This window comes from Erpetoichthys calabaricus, chromosome 4 (genome assembly GCF_900747795.2).
Source record: "Erpetoichthys calabaricus chromosome 4, fErpCal1.3, whole genome shotgun sequence".
Classification (NCBI taxonomy): Eukaryota; Metazoa; Chordata; class Cladistia; order Polypteriformes; family Polypteridae; genus Erpetoichthys; species Erpetoichthys calabaricus.
The window spans coordinates 206192926-206215376 of record NC_041397.2 but is presented as its reverse complement, the minus strand read 5'-3'; the positions used below and the strand labels follow the sequence as shown (position 1 = coordinate 206215376).

Here is a 22451-nt window from a genome sequence, read left to right as displayed (position 1 = left end):
TCGGATGAGTCGTCTCTGCGCTCTTGGGGTAATTTTGGTCGGCCGGCCACTCCTGGGAAGGTTCACCACTGTTCCATGTTTTTGCCATTTGTGGATAATGGCTCTCACTGTGGTTCGCTGGAGTCCCAAAGCTTTAGAAATGGCTTTATAACCTTTACCAGACTGATAGATCTCAATTACTTCTGTTCTCATTTGTTCCTGAATTTCTTTGGATCTTGGCATGATGTCTAGCTTTTGAGGTGCTTTTGGTCTACTTCTCTGTGTCAGGCAGCTCCTATTTAAGTGATTTCTTGATTGAAACAGGTGCGGCAGTAATCAGGCCTGGGGGTGGCTACGGAAATTGAACTCAGGTGTGATACACCACAGTTAGGTTATTTTTTAACAAGGGGGCAATTACTTTTTCACACAGGGCCATGTAGGTTTGGATTTTTTTTCTCCCTAAATAATAAAAACCATCATTTAAAAACTGCATTTTGTGTTTACTTGTGTTATATTTGACTAATGGTTAAATGTGTTTGATGATCAGAAACATTTTGTGTGACAAACATGCAAAAGAATAAGAAATCAGGAAGGGGGCAAATAGTTTTTCACACCACTGTAAACTTGCAGCACCACTATTCAATTACACTTGCCTAACGCCTCTCCTAAGGGGACATACTGTGGGATCTAGGCATCAGTCAAACCACCAATCACAGGCCCGATTAGAAAGCGGGAAGCTGTGATTTGTCGTCTCCCTCCCATGTAACAATCACAGCCCGTGTTACAACGCACTATGTATGTATGTATATATGTATATATGTGTATGTGTGTATATGTATGTGTATATATATGTTGATATGTGTATATATATATATATATATGTATATATATATGTGGGTGTGTATATGTATATATATGTGTATATATGTATATATATATGTATATGTAGATATGTGTATATATGTATATGTATATATATGTTTACATAACCTCTTTAACACACTACTTCTCCGCCGCGAAGCGCGGGTATTTTGCTAGTATATATATAAAAGACCAAGTTGCCCGACCATGGGGTACGCATGCACGGGCGACACAGCCCCGCCCGCCAACTCTAACCCTCCTCCCGCGTCATGGGATATGCACGACAGAGCCCCGCCCGGCCAAATCTAACCTTCCTTCCGTGTCCACCCTCACTCTTGAGGCATGCGCACTGCCTGCTCATGTGCCCGCCCCCAACTCCTCACCAAACACATCCGCCCGCCAACTCTAACCCTCCTCCTGCGTCCACCCTCGCTCTTGAGGCATGAGCAGGCAGTGCGCATGGGGTACGCATGACAGAGCCTTGCCCACCAACTCTAACCCTCCTCCCGCGTCATGGGATACGCACGACAGAGCCCCGCCCACCAACTGTAACCCTCCTCCCGCGTCCACCATCGCTCTCAAGGCATGCACATCCTGAGTCGCTTTGCTCTGTGCTACAGTCCACATACACCTCTGAGCCATGTTGACTGTTCATTTTCCTAACATGGCCACCGCTTCACATGTATTTCATGGAACCAACTCTTCTTTCAAGGTTATACAAATTCCTGCATCAGGTAACTGTTTCTTTCTATCAGTCGGATATTTCTGGAAAAATGTCATCGACGAAACTGTTGCTCTCGAACTTCGCAACATGGCTGTAACCTTTGTTTGCCAACATTGCGATAACTTCCGTGACGTGCTGTCCGTTGTTCTTAGTCACGGAAGCATAGTCATACAGTCTGCTCAAGAATACGCTGACTACATGAATACTTCCAGTTTATGGTGGCGAGGCAGAAATTGTGGCGATGTCCCAAATACTTCCAGCTACTATCACCATTCACTTCCAAGAACGTCCTTCATTCCTCAAAGAATTTCTTAGCAGTCTTACTCCCACTGGCATGCCTCCGCATAAACTCAAAATTAAAATTGGTTCAGTCGTCATGCTTCTCAGAAACCTCATGCCAGCAAGAAGTTTCTGTAATGGCACTAGACTGACTGTTACCAACATTCACTGCAGTGTACTGGAGTGTAAAACTATCGCAGCTGCTACCTCACAAACTGTCCTTATTCCCCAGATTTCTCTGACCCCATCAGATTCAAATTTGCCTTTTACTTTTACAAACAGACAATTTCCTGTTAGATTAGCCTTTGCAATGACAATTAATAAGGCACAGGGCCAAACTTTCAAAAAGCCTGTATGCCTGTATCTGCCAAAACCAGTTTTCAGTCACGGACAATTGTATGTTGCTCTCTCCAGAGTTCCATCTTTTCATTCACTCACAGTCGTATCCTCAAACCCACCCCATTTGGACAACTGTGTCTTTCAGGAAGTGTTCACCCATCAATAAATAATTATGCGGCGTATACTACGCCGTGGGTCGGCTAGTAGTATATAAATCTGTAACTGAAGTTGCACAGACTGTTTCAAGACTGATGATTTTGAAAATTAGTTACTGCTTTTCAGTGAAAGTTTTTAGTACTAGGGTGTTGTACTGTGTTAGCCATTATGGATGTAGTGAGAAGTTAAGCAAAATGACACCTTTCATTGGCTAACTAGAAAGATTACAATAAGCAAGCTTTCAAGGCAACGCGGGGCCCCTTCTTCATCTTGCCTGAAGAAGGGGGCCTGAGTTGCCTTAAAAGCTTGCATATTGTAGTGAGAGTTTTTGAAATTTCAAACTTTTTATAGCATGCTCTATTTGAGATATCTCAATGAAACTTGAACTTTTCTGGCAAGTTTCCCTGAGGAATAAGTGAACCAGATTTCAACAATATTTGTTTACTTGGTTCCAAGTTGTTTCATATGGCCAGAAAGACATAACAGCACATTTTTCACATTTTATGACAGCACACTTAAAAATAATCTAATGTAGGATCACATGATTCCTTTTCAGTGTAGCATAGTGTGAGACCTCCAACCATTTCAAATTAGCTAAATATTGACACCATGCTCCAAATTAGTATACCTTTATTATGGATAACTGTACTTACCCGTGCTTAATACATGATGATATATTTCACCTTTAGAACCTGTTCAAAAGCCTTTAGCTGTCCCAGACAAGCACTGTTTTACTATGTTGTCAGAGGGCTTCAAATTTCAATAGGTCCTCATTCCCTTTCTGCCTTCTTTGGAATTATTCTGCAAGACACTCACAAATATTACTGCATCATGTTAACTTTTGACTATAATTATTTGGAGGAACCCCACACTACTTCAGTTCTCAGTAGGACCACTACTACCCAAACTTTAAAAAAAATATTTGCTCACTGAGGAACTGCTCAGTTATTTTGTAGAATGTTGATAAGATTTTTTGCGTACAGTTTTTCTTTTTTTATTTAAATCTCAGTGCAATTTTAGACCTTACTTCTTATAGTTTTTATTTGTGACAACATTGTTTTAAAGTATCAATAAATAGGTGGGGTATTGCTATAAAAATTGGAAAAATAATACTAATTATCTTATGAACAAAATAATGTAATATTGTATAGTTCTGCATGGTAGCACAGTGCTTTAACCCCACATATCCAACATCTTGACTTGGAACCCTATGCCGGATTGTTGTCCATGTGGATTTTGTGCATTTCCCCTTGTTTTTTTGGGTTTCGCTCTGAGTTGTCTGGTGTTCCTTTTACATCCATAAAGACATTTAGTAACATTTAACTGGCAACAAATGGCCCATAGTAAGTGAGTGCTAGGGTTTGTGTGTTTGAGTGTTGTTGTGGGATGGTTCCAGCCTTGTGCCTATTGCCACAACAATATTATGTCATGTAGCATTGTATTGATTTGTTACCTAAAAACTAAATAAAGTGATCTTAACAATAGTTTCAGATGTTTATTTAGAGATGTCTCCACAGCAAACACAGCTAATTATCTAAAGGATTTGTAAAAACCAAACAGATAAAAAAATGTATTTTTTATCAACACACAAACATGTATTAGTCCACAATTTTTTTTTGCTTTTTGCCCCCCTACATAGTGAGGTGATGGGGAAGCAGGAGCCAATACTGCCAGCAGCATACTCTGAAAGCCTCCTTTTTATAATAAAATATAGGACTAAAAAGAAAAGAGGTAGTGTCAGTTATAATCAAATGTGATTGCATTTACAAAGAGGTCAGTGCACAATGATGTGTACAAAACAACAATTGCAAATACTTTTTGCCTGATATTGAATCACAGATGGAGTTTATTTATTGTTATAGCATAGAATAGACACATCTCTTGATGCCTGGGTTTAATTATCAATAAGTATTTCATCATCTACTGACAGACAATGAAAATGCAAACTGCCAGTGCTGAAATTAAAGGAGAATTCTCGTTTATGATCATATAATATCGTATAATATGGAAAAATTATGAATATAGTTGACAGGCTAACACTTTGTTTAAAATTATAGATTTTAAGTTCACAATTTCCAGTTTTAGCTGAGGTAGGGTGTAATGTTTGATACAAAAGTATGAAAATGTTTGATAAAAATACAAAAGTGAAGCAGAACAATGAGAAAGCAGTAGGGAAAAGCACTTCCAGTGTACACTCCCTAATGCAAAAATATTAATTTTTAACTCTGAAAATGTCTTTTTTGAAAGATAAAAGTGTCATTTGTTTCTGCTTTGGATGTAAATTTAATGGAATTTTCATATTTTGTTATGTACTCTGACTATCCCCATAACTTTGTGCATTAGCTGGTGATTTGTATCGTGCAATCTGGCAAAACCTGAACCAACTGAAAAAACATATATATTGCACTTTGACAGTTAAACAGTTATAGACTAAGAGTAACCAGCAACCACTTTAAACTTTTTAAAGATTACCATTAGCACAAATTAACTACTGCCTGTAAGTCTGAAAGCTGTAACTGGAAAAGTATGGACATATGAATTAAACAGAAACAAAGAAATTTAATTGCCAGGTATTTGTAGAGCGAAACACTTTAGATAAAATGTAAGCAGTTTGCTGTTACAGCAGAGGGCAGTAGTGCATTTCTGTCTGTTACAATGAGCAAAATTTAAGGTAGGGACCAACCGTAGATAAACACCATGTGCTGAAAGAGCCATTAGCTAGGTTTTTTCAGTTGTGAAAAGATGTGCACATGTAGTTTATTTTTAACTACATAAAAGCAAGAATGAGAATGAGGTATATTCACAAATTAAAGAGAAGTTTGGACAACTGCTTAAAAAAGTGCTTTAAGAGAGCCAAAGTTTTCAAAACTGTTAAATATCACTCGTACAAAACAATGTCAAAATACAGTCTGTTTGAAATTATTAGCTGTTATTAACTGCATTCTGCTGTTTAATATCAGAAATGTTAGAATTTAATTTTGTTACATTTTATTGGCTTTGTTATTGTCGAATTTGGCTGTAGTTAATACTGTTTCGCTTAAGGCTAAAATCATTATAGTGCTCATTTTATCAATGCTTTTATTTAAAAAAACTTAATTTGCTTACTATTTTGTTAAAAAATCTGTTTAGAAAAAAACACTGTTACCTTATGCTAGTAGAGATGAGCCCTAACTTCTAGAATATTTAAGAGACTATGCTATTTAACCTCAGGGATGCTAAACTTCTCATTGAAAAGTAGCAGTAGAAAGAGTCAAATTCATTGTGATATTTGCAAAGTAAGTACACTATAGTAATACTTTTAGCAGAAGAAAATTATGTACACATATACATTATCAATATCCAATGTATATATTCATTTCTGTATATTGGCAGTTTCAAATTGTATATACCATTAAGATGTTTCTAAAAAGTAAGCATTTTTTCACTGTGATAACAAACACTTGTTCTTAGAATACAGTAGTACCAAGAGCATTTTTTAAAGTATGTATATAAACTCAATATAGTCTGAATATACATGACAGAGTTTTTTCCAAAACAACTATAGCAAGTAACGTAGTAGCTGTAAAGTTCCCTATTAAATGGATTTAAACGTATACTGTGAGAAATTAAATGAAGAAATCTTATGACTAACAAATGATTCATCATGAGGGCTAGTTTTGGTTATTTGTGCTAGCCAAATACTTAATGCAGTAGCTTGTATGGGAAATACTTTAGTCAGAGGGCATATTACCCATTTTTAATGGCTGCATTTAAATTTGCATTTTATAAAGTGAGGAGATACCTTGCCCGTACATGCTTTCAAAGTGTAGTATTTAATAACCATGAAAAAATAAAAAATGAATTTTAATACTCTAATGCAGGTTTTGTATTGTTTTATTACCAGTGTTAAACAGAACATTGAAAGCAATCACAGTAGTGTCAGTCACTTATTTGTAATTTTTAATTCTCAAAATGTATGTTAAAAATTGAATTCCAGCTATCCATCCATCTTCTTAACCTGCTTATCCAGGTCAGTGTCACCTGGCTGCTGGAGCCCTCAGCATCAGTCATTGAGCAAAAGGAAGGGAAAACAACTGGACAGGGTGCCAGAAAAAAAGAAGCCTTGATAAAATAAAATGGAATATTCAAAACAGTCAAGTTTCAATCAGGTTACACTTCTTTTTTATATGCTAAAACATGTAATTTTCCTGGTTTTAAAGGAGAACTTTCATATTGTTAATAATCTCAGATTTTTCTGTGGGTAGTGTACGTATCACAAATGTAAAGTGGATCTCATATTTTGTATTCATTTACTTATGTACACATATATCAAACTGTTGCTGCAATTTTCTTTTTCCCAGGAAAACTGCCTATTTTAAAATTTTATTTTTTCAAGAACAGTTGCAATCTGTCTTCAAGAATTGCTGTTTATAAAATATATTCCAGATTATGTGGTAGTTTAGAATAAGTGCTTTCTTAAAATTTGGATTATGATAAATACTCTGTTCAGCTCAGCATTTACCAGTGTGATCCTCATGGTAAATAAAAATTGAGAGAGTCAAGACTGCCCTGGAAAAATAATACCTGATTATAAATTCACAATTTGCCATTGCTTGTTAGAGTTATATCTGTCAAAAAGTACAAAATTTAATCTTCAAGCTAACTTTACATCTCTGTTACAAGTTGAAGAAACTTTTCATTTCACCATTTTCTGAACAAAGAGTTGCTTATATTGAAAAGTAATATATGTAGAACAAAAGATATTGGCAGGAATATTTGCTTACAGTTTTTCAAAAAATGTTTCTTCGGTTTTTAATATTGTTATCTAACACTTCATTAAAATAAAAGTAGACTATCTAAGTCTCACTATTGCAAAGACGCTTTTTACATTTTTTTTCTTCCTCCTTAATACAGCTTTGCCTCTGAGAAATCAGCAGTGCTAATGTATAATTGAGGATTATTTTGCACAACTGATGCATTTTCTAGGTGAAGAACACAGTGGTCATCATACCGTGATAATGTTTTTCAACAAGTCAACCAAACAAGCACATTTTTCAATAAAACTGTTTTTTAACATGTCAAAAATAGTGTATGCATTTTTTAAATATAAGGCATTTTACAATGGTTTCTTAATCACTTTTTCATATTTAATGTAGTGGTCTATAAGATACAGAGTAGAGTTTCTGTTTTCTGATTTTTCTTTTGCCTCATTTCTGGGCAGGTCTTTATTCTGCAGCTGGAAGGAGAAAAACACTGGAAACTCTATAATCCTACAGTGCCTCTTGCTCATGAATACAGCCTAGAATCTGAGAACCAAATTGGGAAGCCAACCCATGAGTTCACACTGAAGGTAGGGTATTTTGAATAAGTAACTATTTGCATTTTAGGGTTATAAATTGAAGTAAGGTAAGTTTAAATGCATCCTGTAATATAGTGTACAAAACTCTGTAAAGTGTTTAGATGCAGATTTATGTATATACGGACAAACATTCACAGTTACATTACATTTAAGAATTTGAAGGAAAACTGTAGTTGATTAAATATATGGTTCTTGAATACAGTCCTGAGGAAAATGTAAAAGAGGTATTTTGTTTAAGAAAATAACACATTTCTAGTGGTAGGCATGAGTAAATATTTGCCATATACAGGTGGAATCCCATTATAACGAAACTCCTGGTACCATAAAAATATTTAGTTACGATGGAAATTTCGTTATAATGAATGTGGGGAAAATACGTATACTATTGTGACTGGGGTTGCCATCTCTAACAGCAATGGTGCAAGGACAGCTCCGTAGCTGCTCTGCTGCATCTGGTAAACAATAAACCAAGGGCAAAGTAATTGGTTATCTTCTGCAGTATCAGGCTTACCATGTAACATGCATGTCACACAATGTTTAGAATGTTTAACATTGGGCTTTGAAATGCTCTCCCTCGCAGTCTCCTGATCTCTCTTCTCTAGACAGTGTCTACCACAATGGTGATATGAAGGCAAGATTCCGAATGCTTTCACCACATCATTTTTCTTCATTCTGGAATCAACTTTTTCTAGGATTGTTAATATTTCTTTCGGCGTAAAGTGACATTTTCTCATTTTTTATGTTCATCTCAAAGAAAACTTTGAGAAGCAGTATGAAATTCAAACAGTATAGTATCTGCACATGACATAACTACCCATGCGGACGCTAGGTGGAATGCTGATTCTGAAGTTGACTATACCTGTATGATGTTGTGCCTACACTCTTACCGAGACTACCTGAAACTGAAAATTTCACAACAGACTGTCTCCTTTTTTGAGACGGCCTGTTGCAAGATTCTCGAGACTTGGCGCAGAACGTGAAAGAATGGCATTAAGTATTTTTTGCATCATATTGTCATCTTCGATGGCCGTTTTTGACTGAAAAAACGTTTGTTATACTGAAATTTACATTTTGTTAAAACAAAATTTGTTTAACCTGATGTTGTATGAACCTTTGTCCGGTTCCACAAAAAGTATTCATTATTCTGAAACTTTTGTTACTTTGGTATTTCCTATAACGGGATATCACCTGTAGTACAGAAGTTTGGTTTTAGCAGTTGTACATCTCATGAGACATAGATGGAGAATATACAATTTAATAGAAGTCATACAACAAAAAAATTGATATTTATGTGTGTTTGATTCTTACAGGTTAGACAATCAAAACCAAAATTAAAAAAGAGCATTTATTAGGGAGTGTTACATTCACTGAGTCACTGCTCCAAATCACAGTGCATCAGCTGCTTTCTCTCTCTCTCTCTTTCTCTCTATGTAAGCTCAGCTTTTCCCTTTGAAGTTGCAGCACTGACACTGTCTTTGCTGAAATGCATTTAGCTTTACACTGTAATTAACTGTTACAGTTGTTAACAATCCCGGTATATATTATTCTGCCACAAAAAGTTGTGTTGTAAAGTGAAGTATTTTTGTAAGTTTAAAAAAATAGCATGCCTATTATCACAGTTTATAATGGGTTTCAAGGGTTTAGGAGTCGAACTAAACCAAAGCTCTTAAAATTGGCCAAATACATCCATTTTCATGCCATGGGTGTTATCGAATATTGATCCATGTCTTCAGAATGCAGTGTGAGACAGTTTAACCATATTGGTTTAGGAAGACTAAAAAAACAAAACTTAGCTATTTTAAACGATGACTGGCTGTGTGCTTTATTCACCTCACTACTTGTCTCCCTCCGCAACAACTTTCCAGCCTCGGGGATATAGCTTCCTCTAGCATAACTTCTTTGAGATAAAAGTGTATCTCTAAGTGCTGTCATTGAAATTATTGAATGTTGAAATCGGGGTGTTAATTGTTGTCTCTGTTCTATAGACCTCTTGACAGTAATTACTGAACATTGTTGCACTTAACAATCCACTTATTTCAGCCATAGACCATGAAAAGCTTCTGCAGTAGGTAGGGTGTTTGTGGATACTCAGATACTACTGCAGGATGGGAAGTAGGACAGCACCAGTACCAGTGTTTGCCAATGCTATAAAGTTGATTTAAAATTGGTATAAATTAAACTCAGAACTACCTTATCATATTAAGGGCTCATGTAAATGTCTACCGAGAAGAAATAGCGAAAGTTACTGATTACTTGGACTGACTCAAAAATGTTGTCCCCTTTTGTTATTTTTTTATCATATTCTCAGTAAGAGCATCTTGGTGTACACTATAAAGTTTGTTAATTGGTCTGTGGCACTTCAGTCAGTTTCAGGCTGTTTTAGCTCTATGGCATATTCTGCCCATTGTCTTTTCCTCAGTATTTTTTATCATGTGTGCACACAACACACAACAAAAAGTGTGTAATGTTGAGTGCTTAGTATTTTGAAGGCTTGAGTAAAAAATGCAATGTAGCGTAATCAATTCAGATTTATTGTCATAACTACATAAAACAGTGGAACTGTTATATGCAAGCTCGAACAATATCCAAACTGGCCACTGTGAGCAGACAAGCGAACAGGAAATATATCCTTACCTCAAAAAAATACTCCAAGTGTACCAAGTGTCCGCAATAAATGTATTACTTCTAGTTTACTTTTGTTGTCACAAACATGCCTAAGAAATGTGGAAAACACATTTTTTTTAAGTTGAAACCCGTGCCACTTCAAAGTGACATATTTGGAAGGTATAAAGGCTTTTGTTTTTATTGTTGGACTCCTGCCCCTTGACCTCTATTTTAAAATGCAAGAACAGGTTAGATGTTTTATTAAAATTTATTAAAAATGATTCACTTTAGAGTTCAGTTTTATGTGTCAAGTTAATAAATACCGTATTTATGAAGAAATTACTTTTAGCCTATCCTTCAAACCATTGCTTGGCACTGTTTCTGCCCCATTGCTACTACATGCAGTTTAAAGTTGTGCTTAACTGTCAACTGTGAAAAGGCCCTCAAGATGACATGTAATTGTCTGCATGTTTTTTTTTTTTGCACTGATGTACAGTATGAACACATAACTAGAGGAAGTAATATCATTTTTTCATTAAGGTGTGAGGTGATGGATGGAGCTGCTTGTTAAGATGCCACACACTTTACTATTGTTTTGGTAATATACAGTATTTCAATTTGCTCTTACTTTTGCTTTGACTATTGTATTTTTGATGTGTAATAAGCACATACATTACATTGCAAGTGATAAAAATGAAAAATATCCAGTCTTTTGCCATTTTAATGCTATTTGGAAATAAAGTGCAAGTGTGTAAATAAACTTCATTTGTGTCATTTTAGTAAATATTAAGAGTTCAAGTATTATGAGTGCAAGGATTTTAAGAAAATTACAACTTGAATGATTTTTAAAATAGTTAAAAATTGGTTAACTATGTTTTGTTGAGTACAAGTCAATAGATAAAACACCTAAGTGTTTTGTGAAGTTATGAATGTTCTTTTAAACAATTACAAATTGGTAACAGTGCTCTGTTGAGTACAAGTCAAGGCATTATATTGTTAAGATTTATTATGAAGTCACATGTTGAATATCATTAAGTTTTAGTCTCAATATTATAAAATATACTTTACATACAGTAACAGAATGTTAAAATTACTAAGAGAAAAATGACTACACCTATTCCAAGGTTGCATGGGTTTGAGATTTCGGGCTAGATTAAATGATTTGAATCTTCTCAGCTTAAGTAAATGAAGTTAATTGATGGAATGATAGAAGTGTTTAGGAAGAGATTTAGTAAAGTAAATATGTCTATTACTAAAATTATTTCTTTATGTGCAACATGGGGAACAGCAAAGGAGCTGATTAAGGGCGAGTTTTGCACAAATATTAGCTTATATTTCTTCACACAGAACCAAAGACAGAATAAATTTGTTGAAAATTGTTTAGTCAATAGTACTACTTTGAAGACCTAAACTCGACTTGACAAATTTGCAGGGTTAGCTGAGTAAGGATTGATAATATATTATGTAATTGGCTTATGAAAGCCTTCCTTTTGTCCATGAAAAGAATGTTTTAATTGAGTTGTTTTGCACTTATGCTATGTTTAACTTAGCAGTAGTTTATTGATTTTAACTCAATGTTATGATTTTATAATAACCAGCTTGGTATTGTTTACATATAGAGTTGCGTAACAGTATCTGTGTATTTTGTTTATGTGTAGAGTTACATAGTGGTATGAGCACATATTGTATTATATTGAATGTTGGGTCAGTTTTTTTTCCCCTATTTTTATCGGTATTTGAGTCAGTTAAAATACTTGAACTGATTCCTTTTGGTGTAGTTTTACATTTCTTTTGAATGCTGTCACTAGGTGGCAGTATAATAAAATTTTTCAATTACATTTCTTTATCCATAGGTACAGTACTGTATATGAATTTTATGATCATCTTCAGAACTTTATGCCAATTTTGAAGTAATTTTATAAATACTATATATAACAATAATGAATTAATAATTAAGATCTGTTACTACTGGTTTCAGGACTAAAATAAAGTACATTCCAAGCTGGGTCGGTTCATGTTACAATTTGTTGGAAATATGTTGACGTTTAACATTAATTATTGTGTCTATATATTAGTAATCTACATAATACAGTAATACAGTACAGTAATCTGTATAATATAACAAGAAAGTGTAAATGTATTCAAAATTGGTGTATTTATTACAAAAAAGAGAAGCAAAGTAATAGTGAAATTAACCCTACAGCTTTAGTATGGCCGTTGTCCACTGTTTATCAGGTGGATTGGGATTTCCAGTAGCATAACAGCAAGCACTACCTTTCTAACCTGATTATATAAATTAACTGAACAGTTAGTTGATAACCTTTTGTAGATGTGGTTAAAAAATCTGTGTAGAACCTTTACCAGTAATTACCTGGATGAATAGTTAGCTATTTAAAGTAAAGATTGATTGATTGATTGATGGCTATGTGAGCTTTTATGGGGAGCGCAAAATCATTTGTTTTCACTGTCACCACAGAGGTTAAAATCTGTTCTAAATTCTTTACCTAGAAGAGTAACATTATACTCAACAAACTGCCTCAAGAAGGTACATACGCAAACAAATAAATAAAAAGTCTGTGCATTTTTTAAAAATAATGGATAGAAACACAATTTAATAGTAAAACAAAATATGATGTAAAAGTACTTCAGATGTTTTCTTCTTAAAATTTTTTAAAGTTCATTTTTTTTAAGTTTTAAATTGTATCTGTCAATACAAATATAAAATGTAAACACATTTTTTTACATGAACTGTAGTATTCACTGTAGGGGAATTCCACAAAATGTGCCTATGAAATCAAGACTTACCTGTTGTGAGATTTAAGCAGCCCTGACAACAGATTGTCGACAGTATCAGTCACAGTTCAAAAAGCACAGAGGAGAGTGCAGCATCTGAAAATTGAGTACCTGTGATGTTAAGCGTGAAATTGAAGCAATGAATGTATTATAGGACAGCTGTGAAAAGTTACAGAGTTTTATTTAATTGTCATATAATAGAAGAACATATAACTGAGACAGTGGCGTTTTTTTCAACAGTTGATCAAGAAGCAATAGTTGATCTATAACAATACAAAAGGTAAATCTTTCCCCTATTAAGAAAGCTAGAGAGGCTGTGATGCAGTCTATAGCAGACCAATGCATAAGAATGGTACAGCTCTGAATTTGTGCATTGCATAACTACTTATTAAGAGCATTATTCACTTAAAAAATGTCCACGTCATAGTTTGTGAATGTCATACTTGAAACACTTGAAACAAGTAAAGTATTCAGTAGCAATATGCAGCGCATTTAGCAGCAGCTGTATGCAAGTACTTCAGTTTTACTGGCATATACTCAATTACAGAAAATTTTGTATTTTTAATATTTTACTAGTGGGGAAAAAACACAATCTGGAATTCTGTAAAATTATAAAGAGGCTGAATGTATTTAATTATTGAGCTGTGCAATCTAATCTATTATTATATGTTACTCTTTAGTATTTTACAATGTACATTCAAATGTTATTATAACCTGTATCAAAAATGACAAGGGTCTTTCTTTCCAATCCTTATATTTACTGGTGGTTTAAAAGCTCTACTACACAACAACAGGAGCACACCATGGTTGATCCTAGAAGGTTTTTAAGAATGTTGTTTTTTTTTCTTGAACATTACACATCTCTCCACTACTTTAGTGTTAGAGGTTTACTGACTTAAAATTGAAAAAAGTAGCAATTATAACGATATGGAACACCCCTTTTTAAATTTATTTTTTATTATTAATATCTGTTTTCCTTTTTTCTCTTGCGGACAAAAAAGAAATGGGTACGAATGATGTAATAATTTAAATGTGATATACAGTATTATTAATTCCTCTTGTGTTCCAATTAATAGTGTACCTTTTAATGTTTTAGCACTTTACAATGAACATAAGAAAAAATTTAAACTATACATTTTCTTCTTTATACTGCTACAACCCATGGAATGATCTCAACAAATCCACTTTCAGATATTTTTAGTAATTCAGACAGGAAGATGAGAGTAGACACCTTTTCATTACACTTATCATTCTCTCTTTCATTTCCTTTGAAGTAAATTTATTTTTTCATTTTGCATGCAAAGCCCAGATTAACCGCCTAATGACCCTGATACTCTTGGCTGTCTGACCCTGTGTTTTACTTGCTTTTCTGAATGGATGAGCAGTAACTCTGTCAAACTGTATAAGGTGAAAACAGAAATCTTAGTGATTGTCAGAATGGAAATAGTGAGAGTATTAGGTATAAACTTGATCCCTTGGGTTTAAAAGTCAAGTCAGAGGTAAAGAATTTAGGAGTAACTATTGACTCTGACCTAAATTTTAAATCACATATTAATCAGATTACTAGAACTGCATTTTTTCACTTAAGGAATATAGCTAAAGTTATAACTTTACACGATGCTGAAAAATTAATTCATGCTTTTGTTTTCAGTTGACTAGATTACTTTAATGCACTCCTTCAGAATGCAGCAGCAAGAATTGTAACTAGAAAAAAACTATCTGATCACATTTGACCAGTTTTAGTGTTGTTATATTGGTTACCTGTGTCATTTAGAATTGACTTTAAAATTCTACTAATGGTTTACAAAGCCTTAAATAATCTTACCCCATCCTATATTTTGGAATGTTTGTCTCCTTACACTCCAGGTTGTAACCTCAGATCTTCAATTGAAGGTCTGTTTAGAATTCCAAGAGCCAACCTGAAAAGAAATGGTGAGGTGTCTTTTTACTGTTATGCACCGAAAATTTGAAATACTTTACCAGTAGAAATTCACCAGGCTAATACTATAGAACAATTAAAAAACAAACTGCTAAAAACCCATTATTTTAAAATGGCTTTTTTGTAGCTATATTTTAGTTGTATCTCTATTACACTATATGGGCGCTAAATTATCATTTTCCTCTGGGTTCTGCAATTTGGTACTAATCTGTACTATTTTATGCTGTATTTCTGGTTCTTCTCTGCGCCACCACCACCTGATCAAGGTAACATGCTGCTGCATGTGTTGGATTGAATGGTGGGTGTCCCAAGATGTCCACATGACCATCATCATCAATTTCTTTCATGTGAAGCCTGAAAACCATAAGGACTGATTTAGAACATCTATGTCAGGTAGAATGCCCAGTTGGGGTTAGGCAGTCTTTTGGCATTGGAACCCCTGCAGATTTAGTTTTTTTTCTCTAGCCTAATAGGAGTTTTTTTTTGTTTTTTCTGTCCTCCTGGCCATTCAACCTTACCTTTTTCTTTGTTACATACTGTATAATATTATTGGCTAATCTTGTTTGTTTTATATTAACTTAATTTTATTTCATTTTGTAAAGCATTTTGAGCTACAGTGTTTGTATGAAAATGTGCTATATAAATAAATGTTGTTGTTGATAGTAAGAGGTTATGCAGAGCATTCAGCAATAAAGAAATGATAAAAGGTAGAAAAACAAGGTTAAGAAAAGGTAGGGCAAACAGGACTAGCGCTCTCACAGTAAGTAATATTGCTCCTCTTGTACAGATAGAGGATTGTGGTCTGGTAAAAAAAAACATTTTTTCACTTTTGGCAAAGTATGTATGAATGTAATGATTATGATACTCAAACGTTAGCATGACTGTTGAAATAAATTAAATTCAGCAGGGTAATCAAACTAAACATTAAACTTCTGCTTTGAAGTGTTTAGTGCAACTTTGTCAGCTGATACTGCTCGGTGCCCATGAGCACAAGCCCACCTGTATTACCCAGTGGCAAATGTCTTTTCTATAACTGACACAATGATGAATATGCACCAGCTTTCCATGTAGCAGGTCAAATTAGTTATCCTGTAGTTACATTTGAATTGTACATCTGCAAGGCTTTCTCAGTGTTTAAAGCTGCATTTAGCACATTTAATGCATGTTGACATATATGAACATATTATGCCTCTTTGATCACAGATGGCTGACCTAATTGAAGACATCAGCCTTATGTTTTCCTTTAAGGATGCTAAAAGATAACTGCCAACAACAAAATTATTCACTGAGAAATTCTTTTATAGCATCTCAGTTTCTAAAAATGATTGCACACATATATGTTATGACATTAAAAGTAGCTGATTTCAAAGCACTTACTTTAAAACTATAGCAAAGCTTGCTAATTTGTTTTACCTTAAATATCTAGCAAATGAATGCCTCAGAACTCCTGTGTTTATTGGTCTTTTCACCAGTAACTTCTCATTATCCAATGACAAAATGATTAATTAATCGGCACCACGATTTTTTTTAAACCTGTGACAAAATTTGGACAAAAATTTACTTAAGTAAAAGTTAGTGACATGGAAACTACTCAAGTAAATGTAAAAAAGTATCATCTGAAACAAATTACTCGGGCACAATATAGTTAATTCAAGTAAAAGTTTGTATCTTCAATTGGATATCTCTATGCAACTGTTTTTGGACTGTTTGATATCAACAGCTTTTTTCCCAGAACTTTTCAGGTCTTTTTTTGGAGTTGGCAAAATGAATATATGTTCTGACAACTTCACTCTGATGGGAGGGATCAAAATAGATAATTTATATTGTCCAGGACTGTTCTAAATTACTCTTGATTGTGAACTAATGAGATAGATAGATAGATAGATAGATAGATAGATAGATAGATAGATAGATAGATAGATAGATAGATAGATAGATAGATAGATAGATAGATAGATAGATAGATAGATAGATAGATAGATAGATAGATAGATAGATAGATAGATAGATACTTTATTAATCCCAAGGGGAAATGTAATATAATGTATGTATGTAATGGGTTTAGTAATTCATGTTTAGCTACATAGCTGTAATGCACACAAAAAATTGAGTTTTTCAGAAATTTAGCAATATGGATTGACTTTAAATGTATACATTACTATTTTTTGTAATCATGTATACTTGCATAAAGTAAAAAGTTAGATAAAGACAAGGAAGTCTCTTTCATTTTTAAGGATTTTGCTGTTGGTTTAGTGGTGGAGCACGTTATGCTTTCAAAAGTATTCCATTTAAGCTAAAGTTAAGTTTTATAAAATGTGTTGATGAGAGCCATTTGGCAAAAACTTGCTAAATTATAAGGCTGCAGCTGAAAAAAAAAACCACTAAATACATGCATTTATCATTTCATTTTTCCATGTATTTCCTAAACTCACTTAATCTTTTTCAGAGTCTTGGGATGCTGGAAACTGCTCCCGACCGCATTGAGTGCAAGGCTATTAGCAGTCCTGGACATGGCAAAATGCATAACCTAATACTGTATTCCGATCTTTGGAGTACCTAGAGAAAACCCATTCAAACTAACTATAAACAGACCTTTAAAGTTTACTTCTCCTTTTTGATTTCTCTTCTCTTACTCAAAAACTCAAAGATCAGATGTCTGAAGTAAGTTATTTAAATAGAAAAAAAAAACAAAAAAACTTTTTTGGTAAACTCTTGATTAGACCTCGAACAACAATTTTTCAACAAAGTGTACATTTTACTTGTCACTAGTTTATATTTGATGAACTCACGTGCTTTTTGTACTCAGTGGTAACGGCATTTTTTAAATAATGTATTACCTCATATTTCATAAACATGTTTTTTGTTCCTCTTAAAGTATATTATAATTACCTCCTCCTTTCTCCCTCCTTATGTTATAGCCAGGTGACCTCTTGTATTTCCCCAGAGGCACAATCCACCAGGCCGATACACCTGCTGGAATTCAGCATTCAACTCATTTAACTATCAGCACCTACCAAAAGAAGTAAGTGATTATTTAGTATCTTTATGAAGTATGGTCTGTTATTAAAGAATACAAGTTTGGTATTTTTCAAGTTTAAGATATTTCTTCATGGTATGTATTAATTTGCTATATAGAATTGCTTTCTAAAGGAAGAATTTTTTATATTTTTTTGTTTTTGTAGCTTATAATGGGGCTAACGGGTACATGGGCCCATAGGCTAATGAAAAAATTTAAGACTTACCAAATACACCTGTTTTCAAGCCAAAAATGTTACTGAGTGTTGATCTGTGTGTTGAGATTGCATGCATATTGCAAAACATCATATCCTTGTCATTTAAAGAAGTAAAAAAGCACAAAGCAAAACATTATTGTGACTTTCAGCCATTTTAAAAGGAGGCTATACACTTTACTGCTTGACTTTCTCTGCGGCATCTTTCAGGAATCACTTCTGAAAGTCATCACCAGTTAGCGTCACTGGATGTTCATGCCGAGATGTGAATTTCTGTGTGTGTTCTGTAGACAGCTAGGCAAGAATAAGTGAAAAAATCACACTTAATGATCACTTATATTCTTTCACTCTGTGGAAGCTTACTTTGTTTTGTCAGTGGCCACTTCCAGCATATGTGACATGCGCTTCTACCTCATTACGCTCACTCGGGGTCAACCCATAGGACACTATTTCTTCCCACTCCTCACCATGGGCTACACAATAGAAGTACAGTCTTAGTTGGCATTTTTCTATCAAACATGCAAGCTACTAGTAATCTATCATAAGAGGTTTGACTAATAGTGATAGTTTACAGGCTCAGGAAGTGCTGTGTCTGCTTTCACCCCCGCCGCAGACACCATTTTTGCCTTCGCTAGTGGAGCTCCTCTTATCCTGTCATTACTTCTTACAGGGCCAAGGTCTGCATGAATTTTACACGTCCTACCTGTTTATGTACAGATTAATTGGTATCAGTGTGTGCCAGTGAATTTGCTCAAACACATTGTCCTCAGTTCTTTTATTACCATAATATTATCATGTCCTCAGCAACAGTTACTGTGCATTAAAAAAGTTGATAATTGGTTTGTGTTGTTTCAACTTGCTTTATCACACACTCTGTCCTTGCCATTGTTTGTATCATGCATGCACAGAACACACCATGGAAACTGCGATGTGCAGTTTTTTTATTAAAAAGTACTTGAGATTTATTGTTATATGTACAAAGTACAATAAAGTTCTTATGTTCTGTTTTCACTACATTACCACTTGGTGTGAACCTCCCTCTGTAGACTGTGTAAAATAACAACACAATGTAATGGGGAAAAAGTTAGCCTTGTTTAGCAAAAATTAATTATATGATGTGAGCATGAAATTGTTTGTTATTACATGCCATGGCAGAACAGCCATGTCAGGGTTCTCATAACTCTACCCACAGTGGAAACAGTGAGCGGACAAGCAAGCAGGAAATGTATTCTTACCTTAAGAAAAATAGTTCCTATGAATAAATAATTACTTTCTATTTTTCTTTCATTATCTCAAAAATGCTCAAAAACGCAGAAGACATTTTTTCTGAAATCAAAACCTTAGCTGCTTCAAAGTGGCCGTATTTGGTACGTTTTAAGGATTTTTCATTAACCTGTGGACTTGTGTATCAATTAGTCCCGTTGTAAGCTGCAAGAACAGGCAAAAAAAAAATTATTTAAAATGCTTCACTTCAGAAGACAATTTTATGTGGCAAATTGATAGATAGATAGATACTTTATTAATCCGAAGGGGAAATCCATATTACTAACCGAGAATGGTAAACCGGATGGCATGGACGCAGGGACACGGCGATGGGACCATGAGACGTACTGCGCAGGCGCGTACAGCGCGCGTCTCATAAACCGCACGCGAAGTCTTATCCACCGTGCACGAAGGAGTCATGGCCCAAAAATGAAAGAGCTCAACTGATGTGAATGAGTAATGAAGCAACAACGCGCCCATGGCTAACGACTACCGACACAGCCACACAAATAAGAGGACTCTGCGCTGCAGCCCAGATTCAAACGGAAGAGGCTACGGAGGCCCCACGGGTCCATAAAGTACGGAAGGCGCAGGCTTCACCGCCACATTGTGAGTGGCACTACTGTGAAGTGAAGGCACAGGCGTCACTACCATATTGTGAGTGGCACCACTGCGGAGTGAAGTAAACGCGCGTCTGAAACTGCAGAAGCAAAGCAGGCACGGGTTTAAAACGAACGAGCTCGACTGACGGATATACAAACAATGTATTTCAGGATACCCAACACCGGGGGTAGGTGAGTGAAGTGAGCAGGGGGCGGAGCCCCCTTTTTCACATATAAACCAAGAAATAACATTGACTTGAAATATTCTAAACTTATCCTTTAGGTTTTTTGAGAAAATAACCAATGATAGACTCTGTATTCAAATATTTATATATTTTATATAGGCATCTTTGTTGGTTTCTCTACTTAGTTATTAATGATTCAAATCCTAATATAACTAGTTGTATGATCCCTGGTGAATGCAATACTGTACCTAAGGTAGCAGAAAATTATTTAATTTAAAATCTTTGGTTTGTCCATGTTATTTTTTTCTGATATGGAATTGTGCAATAGTCAGTTTATTTAATTTTATTTTTTTACATCAGAGATGGAACTATTATCTAATATTCATTGGCTTCACATTTGAAACAGAAATACTGATATACGAGCTGTATATACCCGGCGTTGCCCGGGGCAGAAGTAACCTAATCGGTCAAACACTTACATATATACCAAAGTAAACCTAATCGGTTAAACAGCTTCATATATACAGAAGCGAACCTAATTGGTGAAACAGTTATGAATGTGCAGAATGATTTTACAAACATTATGCGTGTTAACAATCATTAAAAAGAAAAGATTGAGGAAGTGTTCTTCTATATGTGATGAAGCCACTAATAAGACAGATTTTTTTCAGGACCCAGCTGTTTCATAACTAAACTACTGCCACCCCAAAGTAATGCCTAATAGTGGTTTTTGGGGTAGCTGTGGAATAAAAAGGGTGTTTTTTAGTCAGTAAGAATCTGACAGTACCCTTCAGTACGGGCTGAAGGGTGCCTATGTAAGGTTTTACATCCTTCCCGTATGGAAAAAAAAACATACTAAACTTTTTTTTCATCATTACAGATAATCTCAGTCAAATCGAAGTACGCATTCTCAATTTATTTTTATCTAATTTTTACTTTTTCACAAAGCCATCCCATGCCAATTTGTATGAATAAACTTTTGCTAGAGAGTTACCAAAAGTTTATTCATGCACATATTTTAATACGGATAATCTATCTCTAATCAAGGTTCTCATTTTCATTCTAATTTAAAATAATAATAGATACTCATTTTTTTCTTCTGTTTTAGAAAAACCAATCTATGCCACCTACGTCTTCGTCAAGTCAGCTTCATCCAGCTTCATCACATATAGAAGAAGAGTTCCTCAATCTTTTCTTTTTAATGATTGTTAACACGCATAATCTTTGTAAAATTATTCTGCACATGCATAACTGTTTGTCCGATTAGGTTCGCTTCTGTATATATGAAGCTGTTTAACCGATTAGGTTTACTTTGGTATATATGTAAGTGTTTGACCGATTAGGTTACTTCTGCCTCGGGCAACGCCGGGTATATACAGCTCGTATGTATATATATATATATATACATATACACACATACATGCAGTTTTAATAACACAGAAATCAATATAAACATTAACATCATTATCATATGAGAATATGAAGTAATATATAAGAAGCACATTTCATATAAATATAAATTATTAAACAGTAAAATCTTCTTCAGTAATTTGCTACCGTGGCAATTTGTGTGTCTGTCCAGGATTTTAAATGACCTGTAGCTCGCAAACCGTTGCACCTATACACTTGAAATGTGGTACACATATAGTACGTCACGTCTACTATCCGCTTTATGGGTGATGATTGTTTTAGTCTTTTTATCTTTATTTTATTTTATTGTACAATCAAGTCCTATCTGCGCACAGCAGGGCAGCCGTGGGCGGATGCGTATGGTGTATTCACTCGATGTTATCGTGCATTGCGCTGTCAGTGGTATTTTGATAAAAGAATTTGAACAACATATAAGAAGCGTATAAATTATTAAACAGTAAAACATTAACATTTAAGAAGTAAAGTTACATTAAGTACTACTGCTGTGCCTTCGGGTATACCTCATTTTTTGTTTGCCCATTACATGCTTAAATGTATACATTTTTTGGTGCACCTACCCGAGAACACGCGACATATAACCGAGCGTGGGAGAAGCATGGATTTTAAACACGCGTTGAGTTGATGTGCTGGTCTCCCTCGTGAAATAACTGGTAATGTTTGACTAAAATCTACAGCGAGTAAAACGACATTAGCTCCTATTTTTTTTTTACGATCTCTGAGATGTTGCT

The 22451-nt window shown here is 34.6% G+C and overlaps 1 protein-coding gene across 2 annotated transcripts in view; it reads left to right on the top strand.

Annotated features, from left to right (window-relative positions):
- The window catches only part of riox2 (ribosomal oxygenase 2), a 76591-nt gene that overhangs the window by 28243 nt on the left and 25897 nt on the right, over positions 1-22451 (top strand). For both annotated transcript variants that reach the window (XM_028800232.2, XM_028800231.2), the window contains 2 exons: positions 7539-7667; positions 17931-18034. In XM_028800232.2, coding sequence (XP_028656065.2) covers positions 7539-7667; positions 17931-18034 — 233 coding nt within the window. The remainder of the gene's footprint in view (positions 1-7538; positions 7668-17930; positions 18035-22451) is intronic.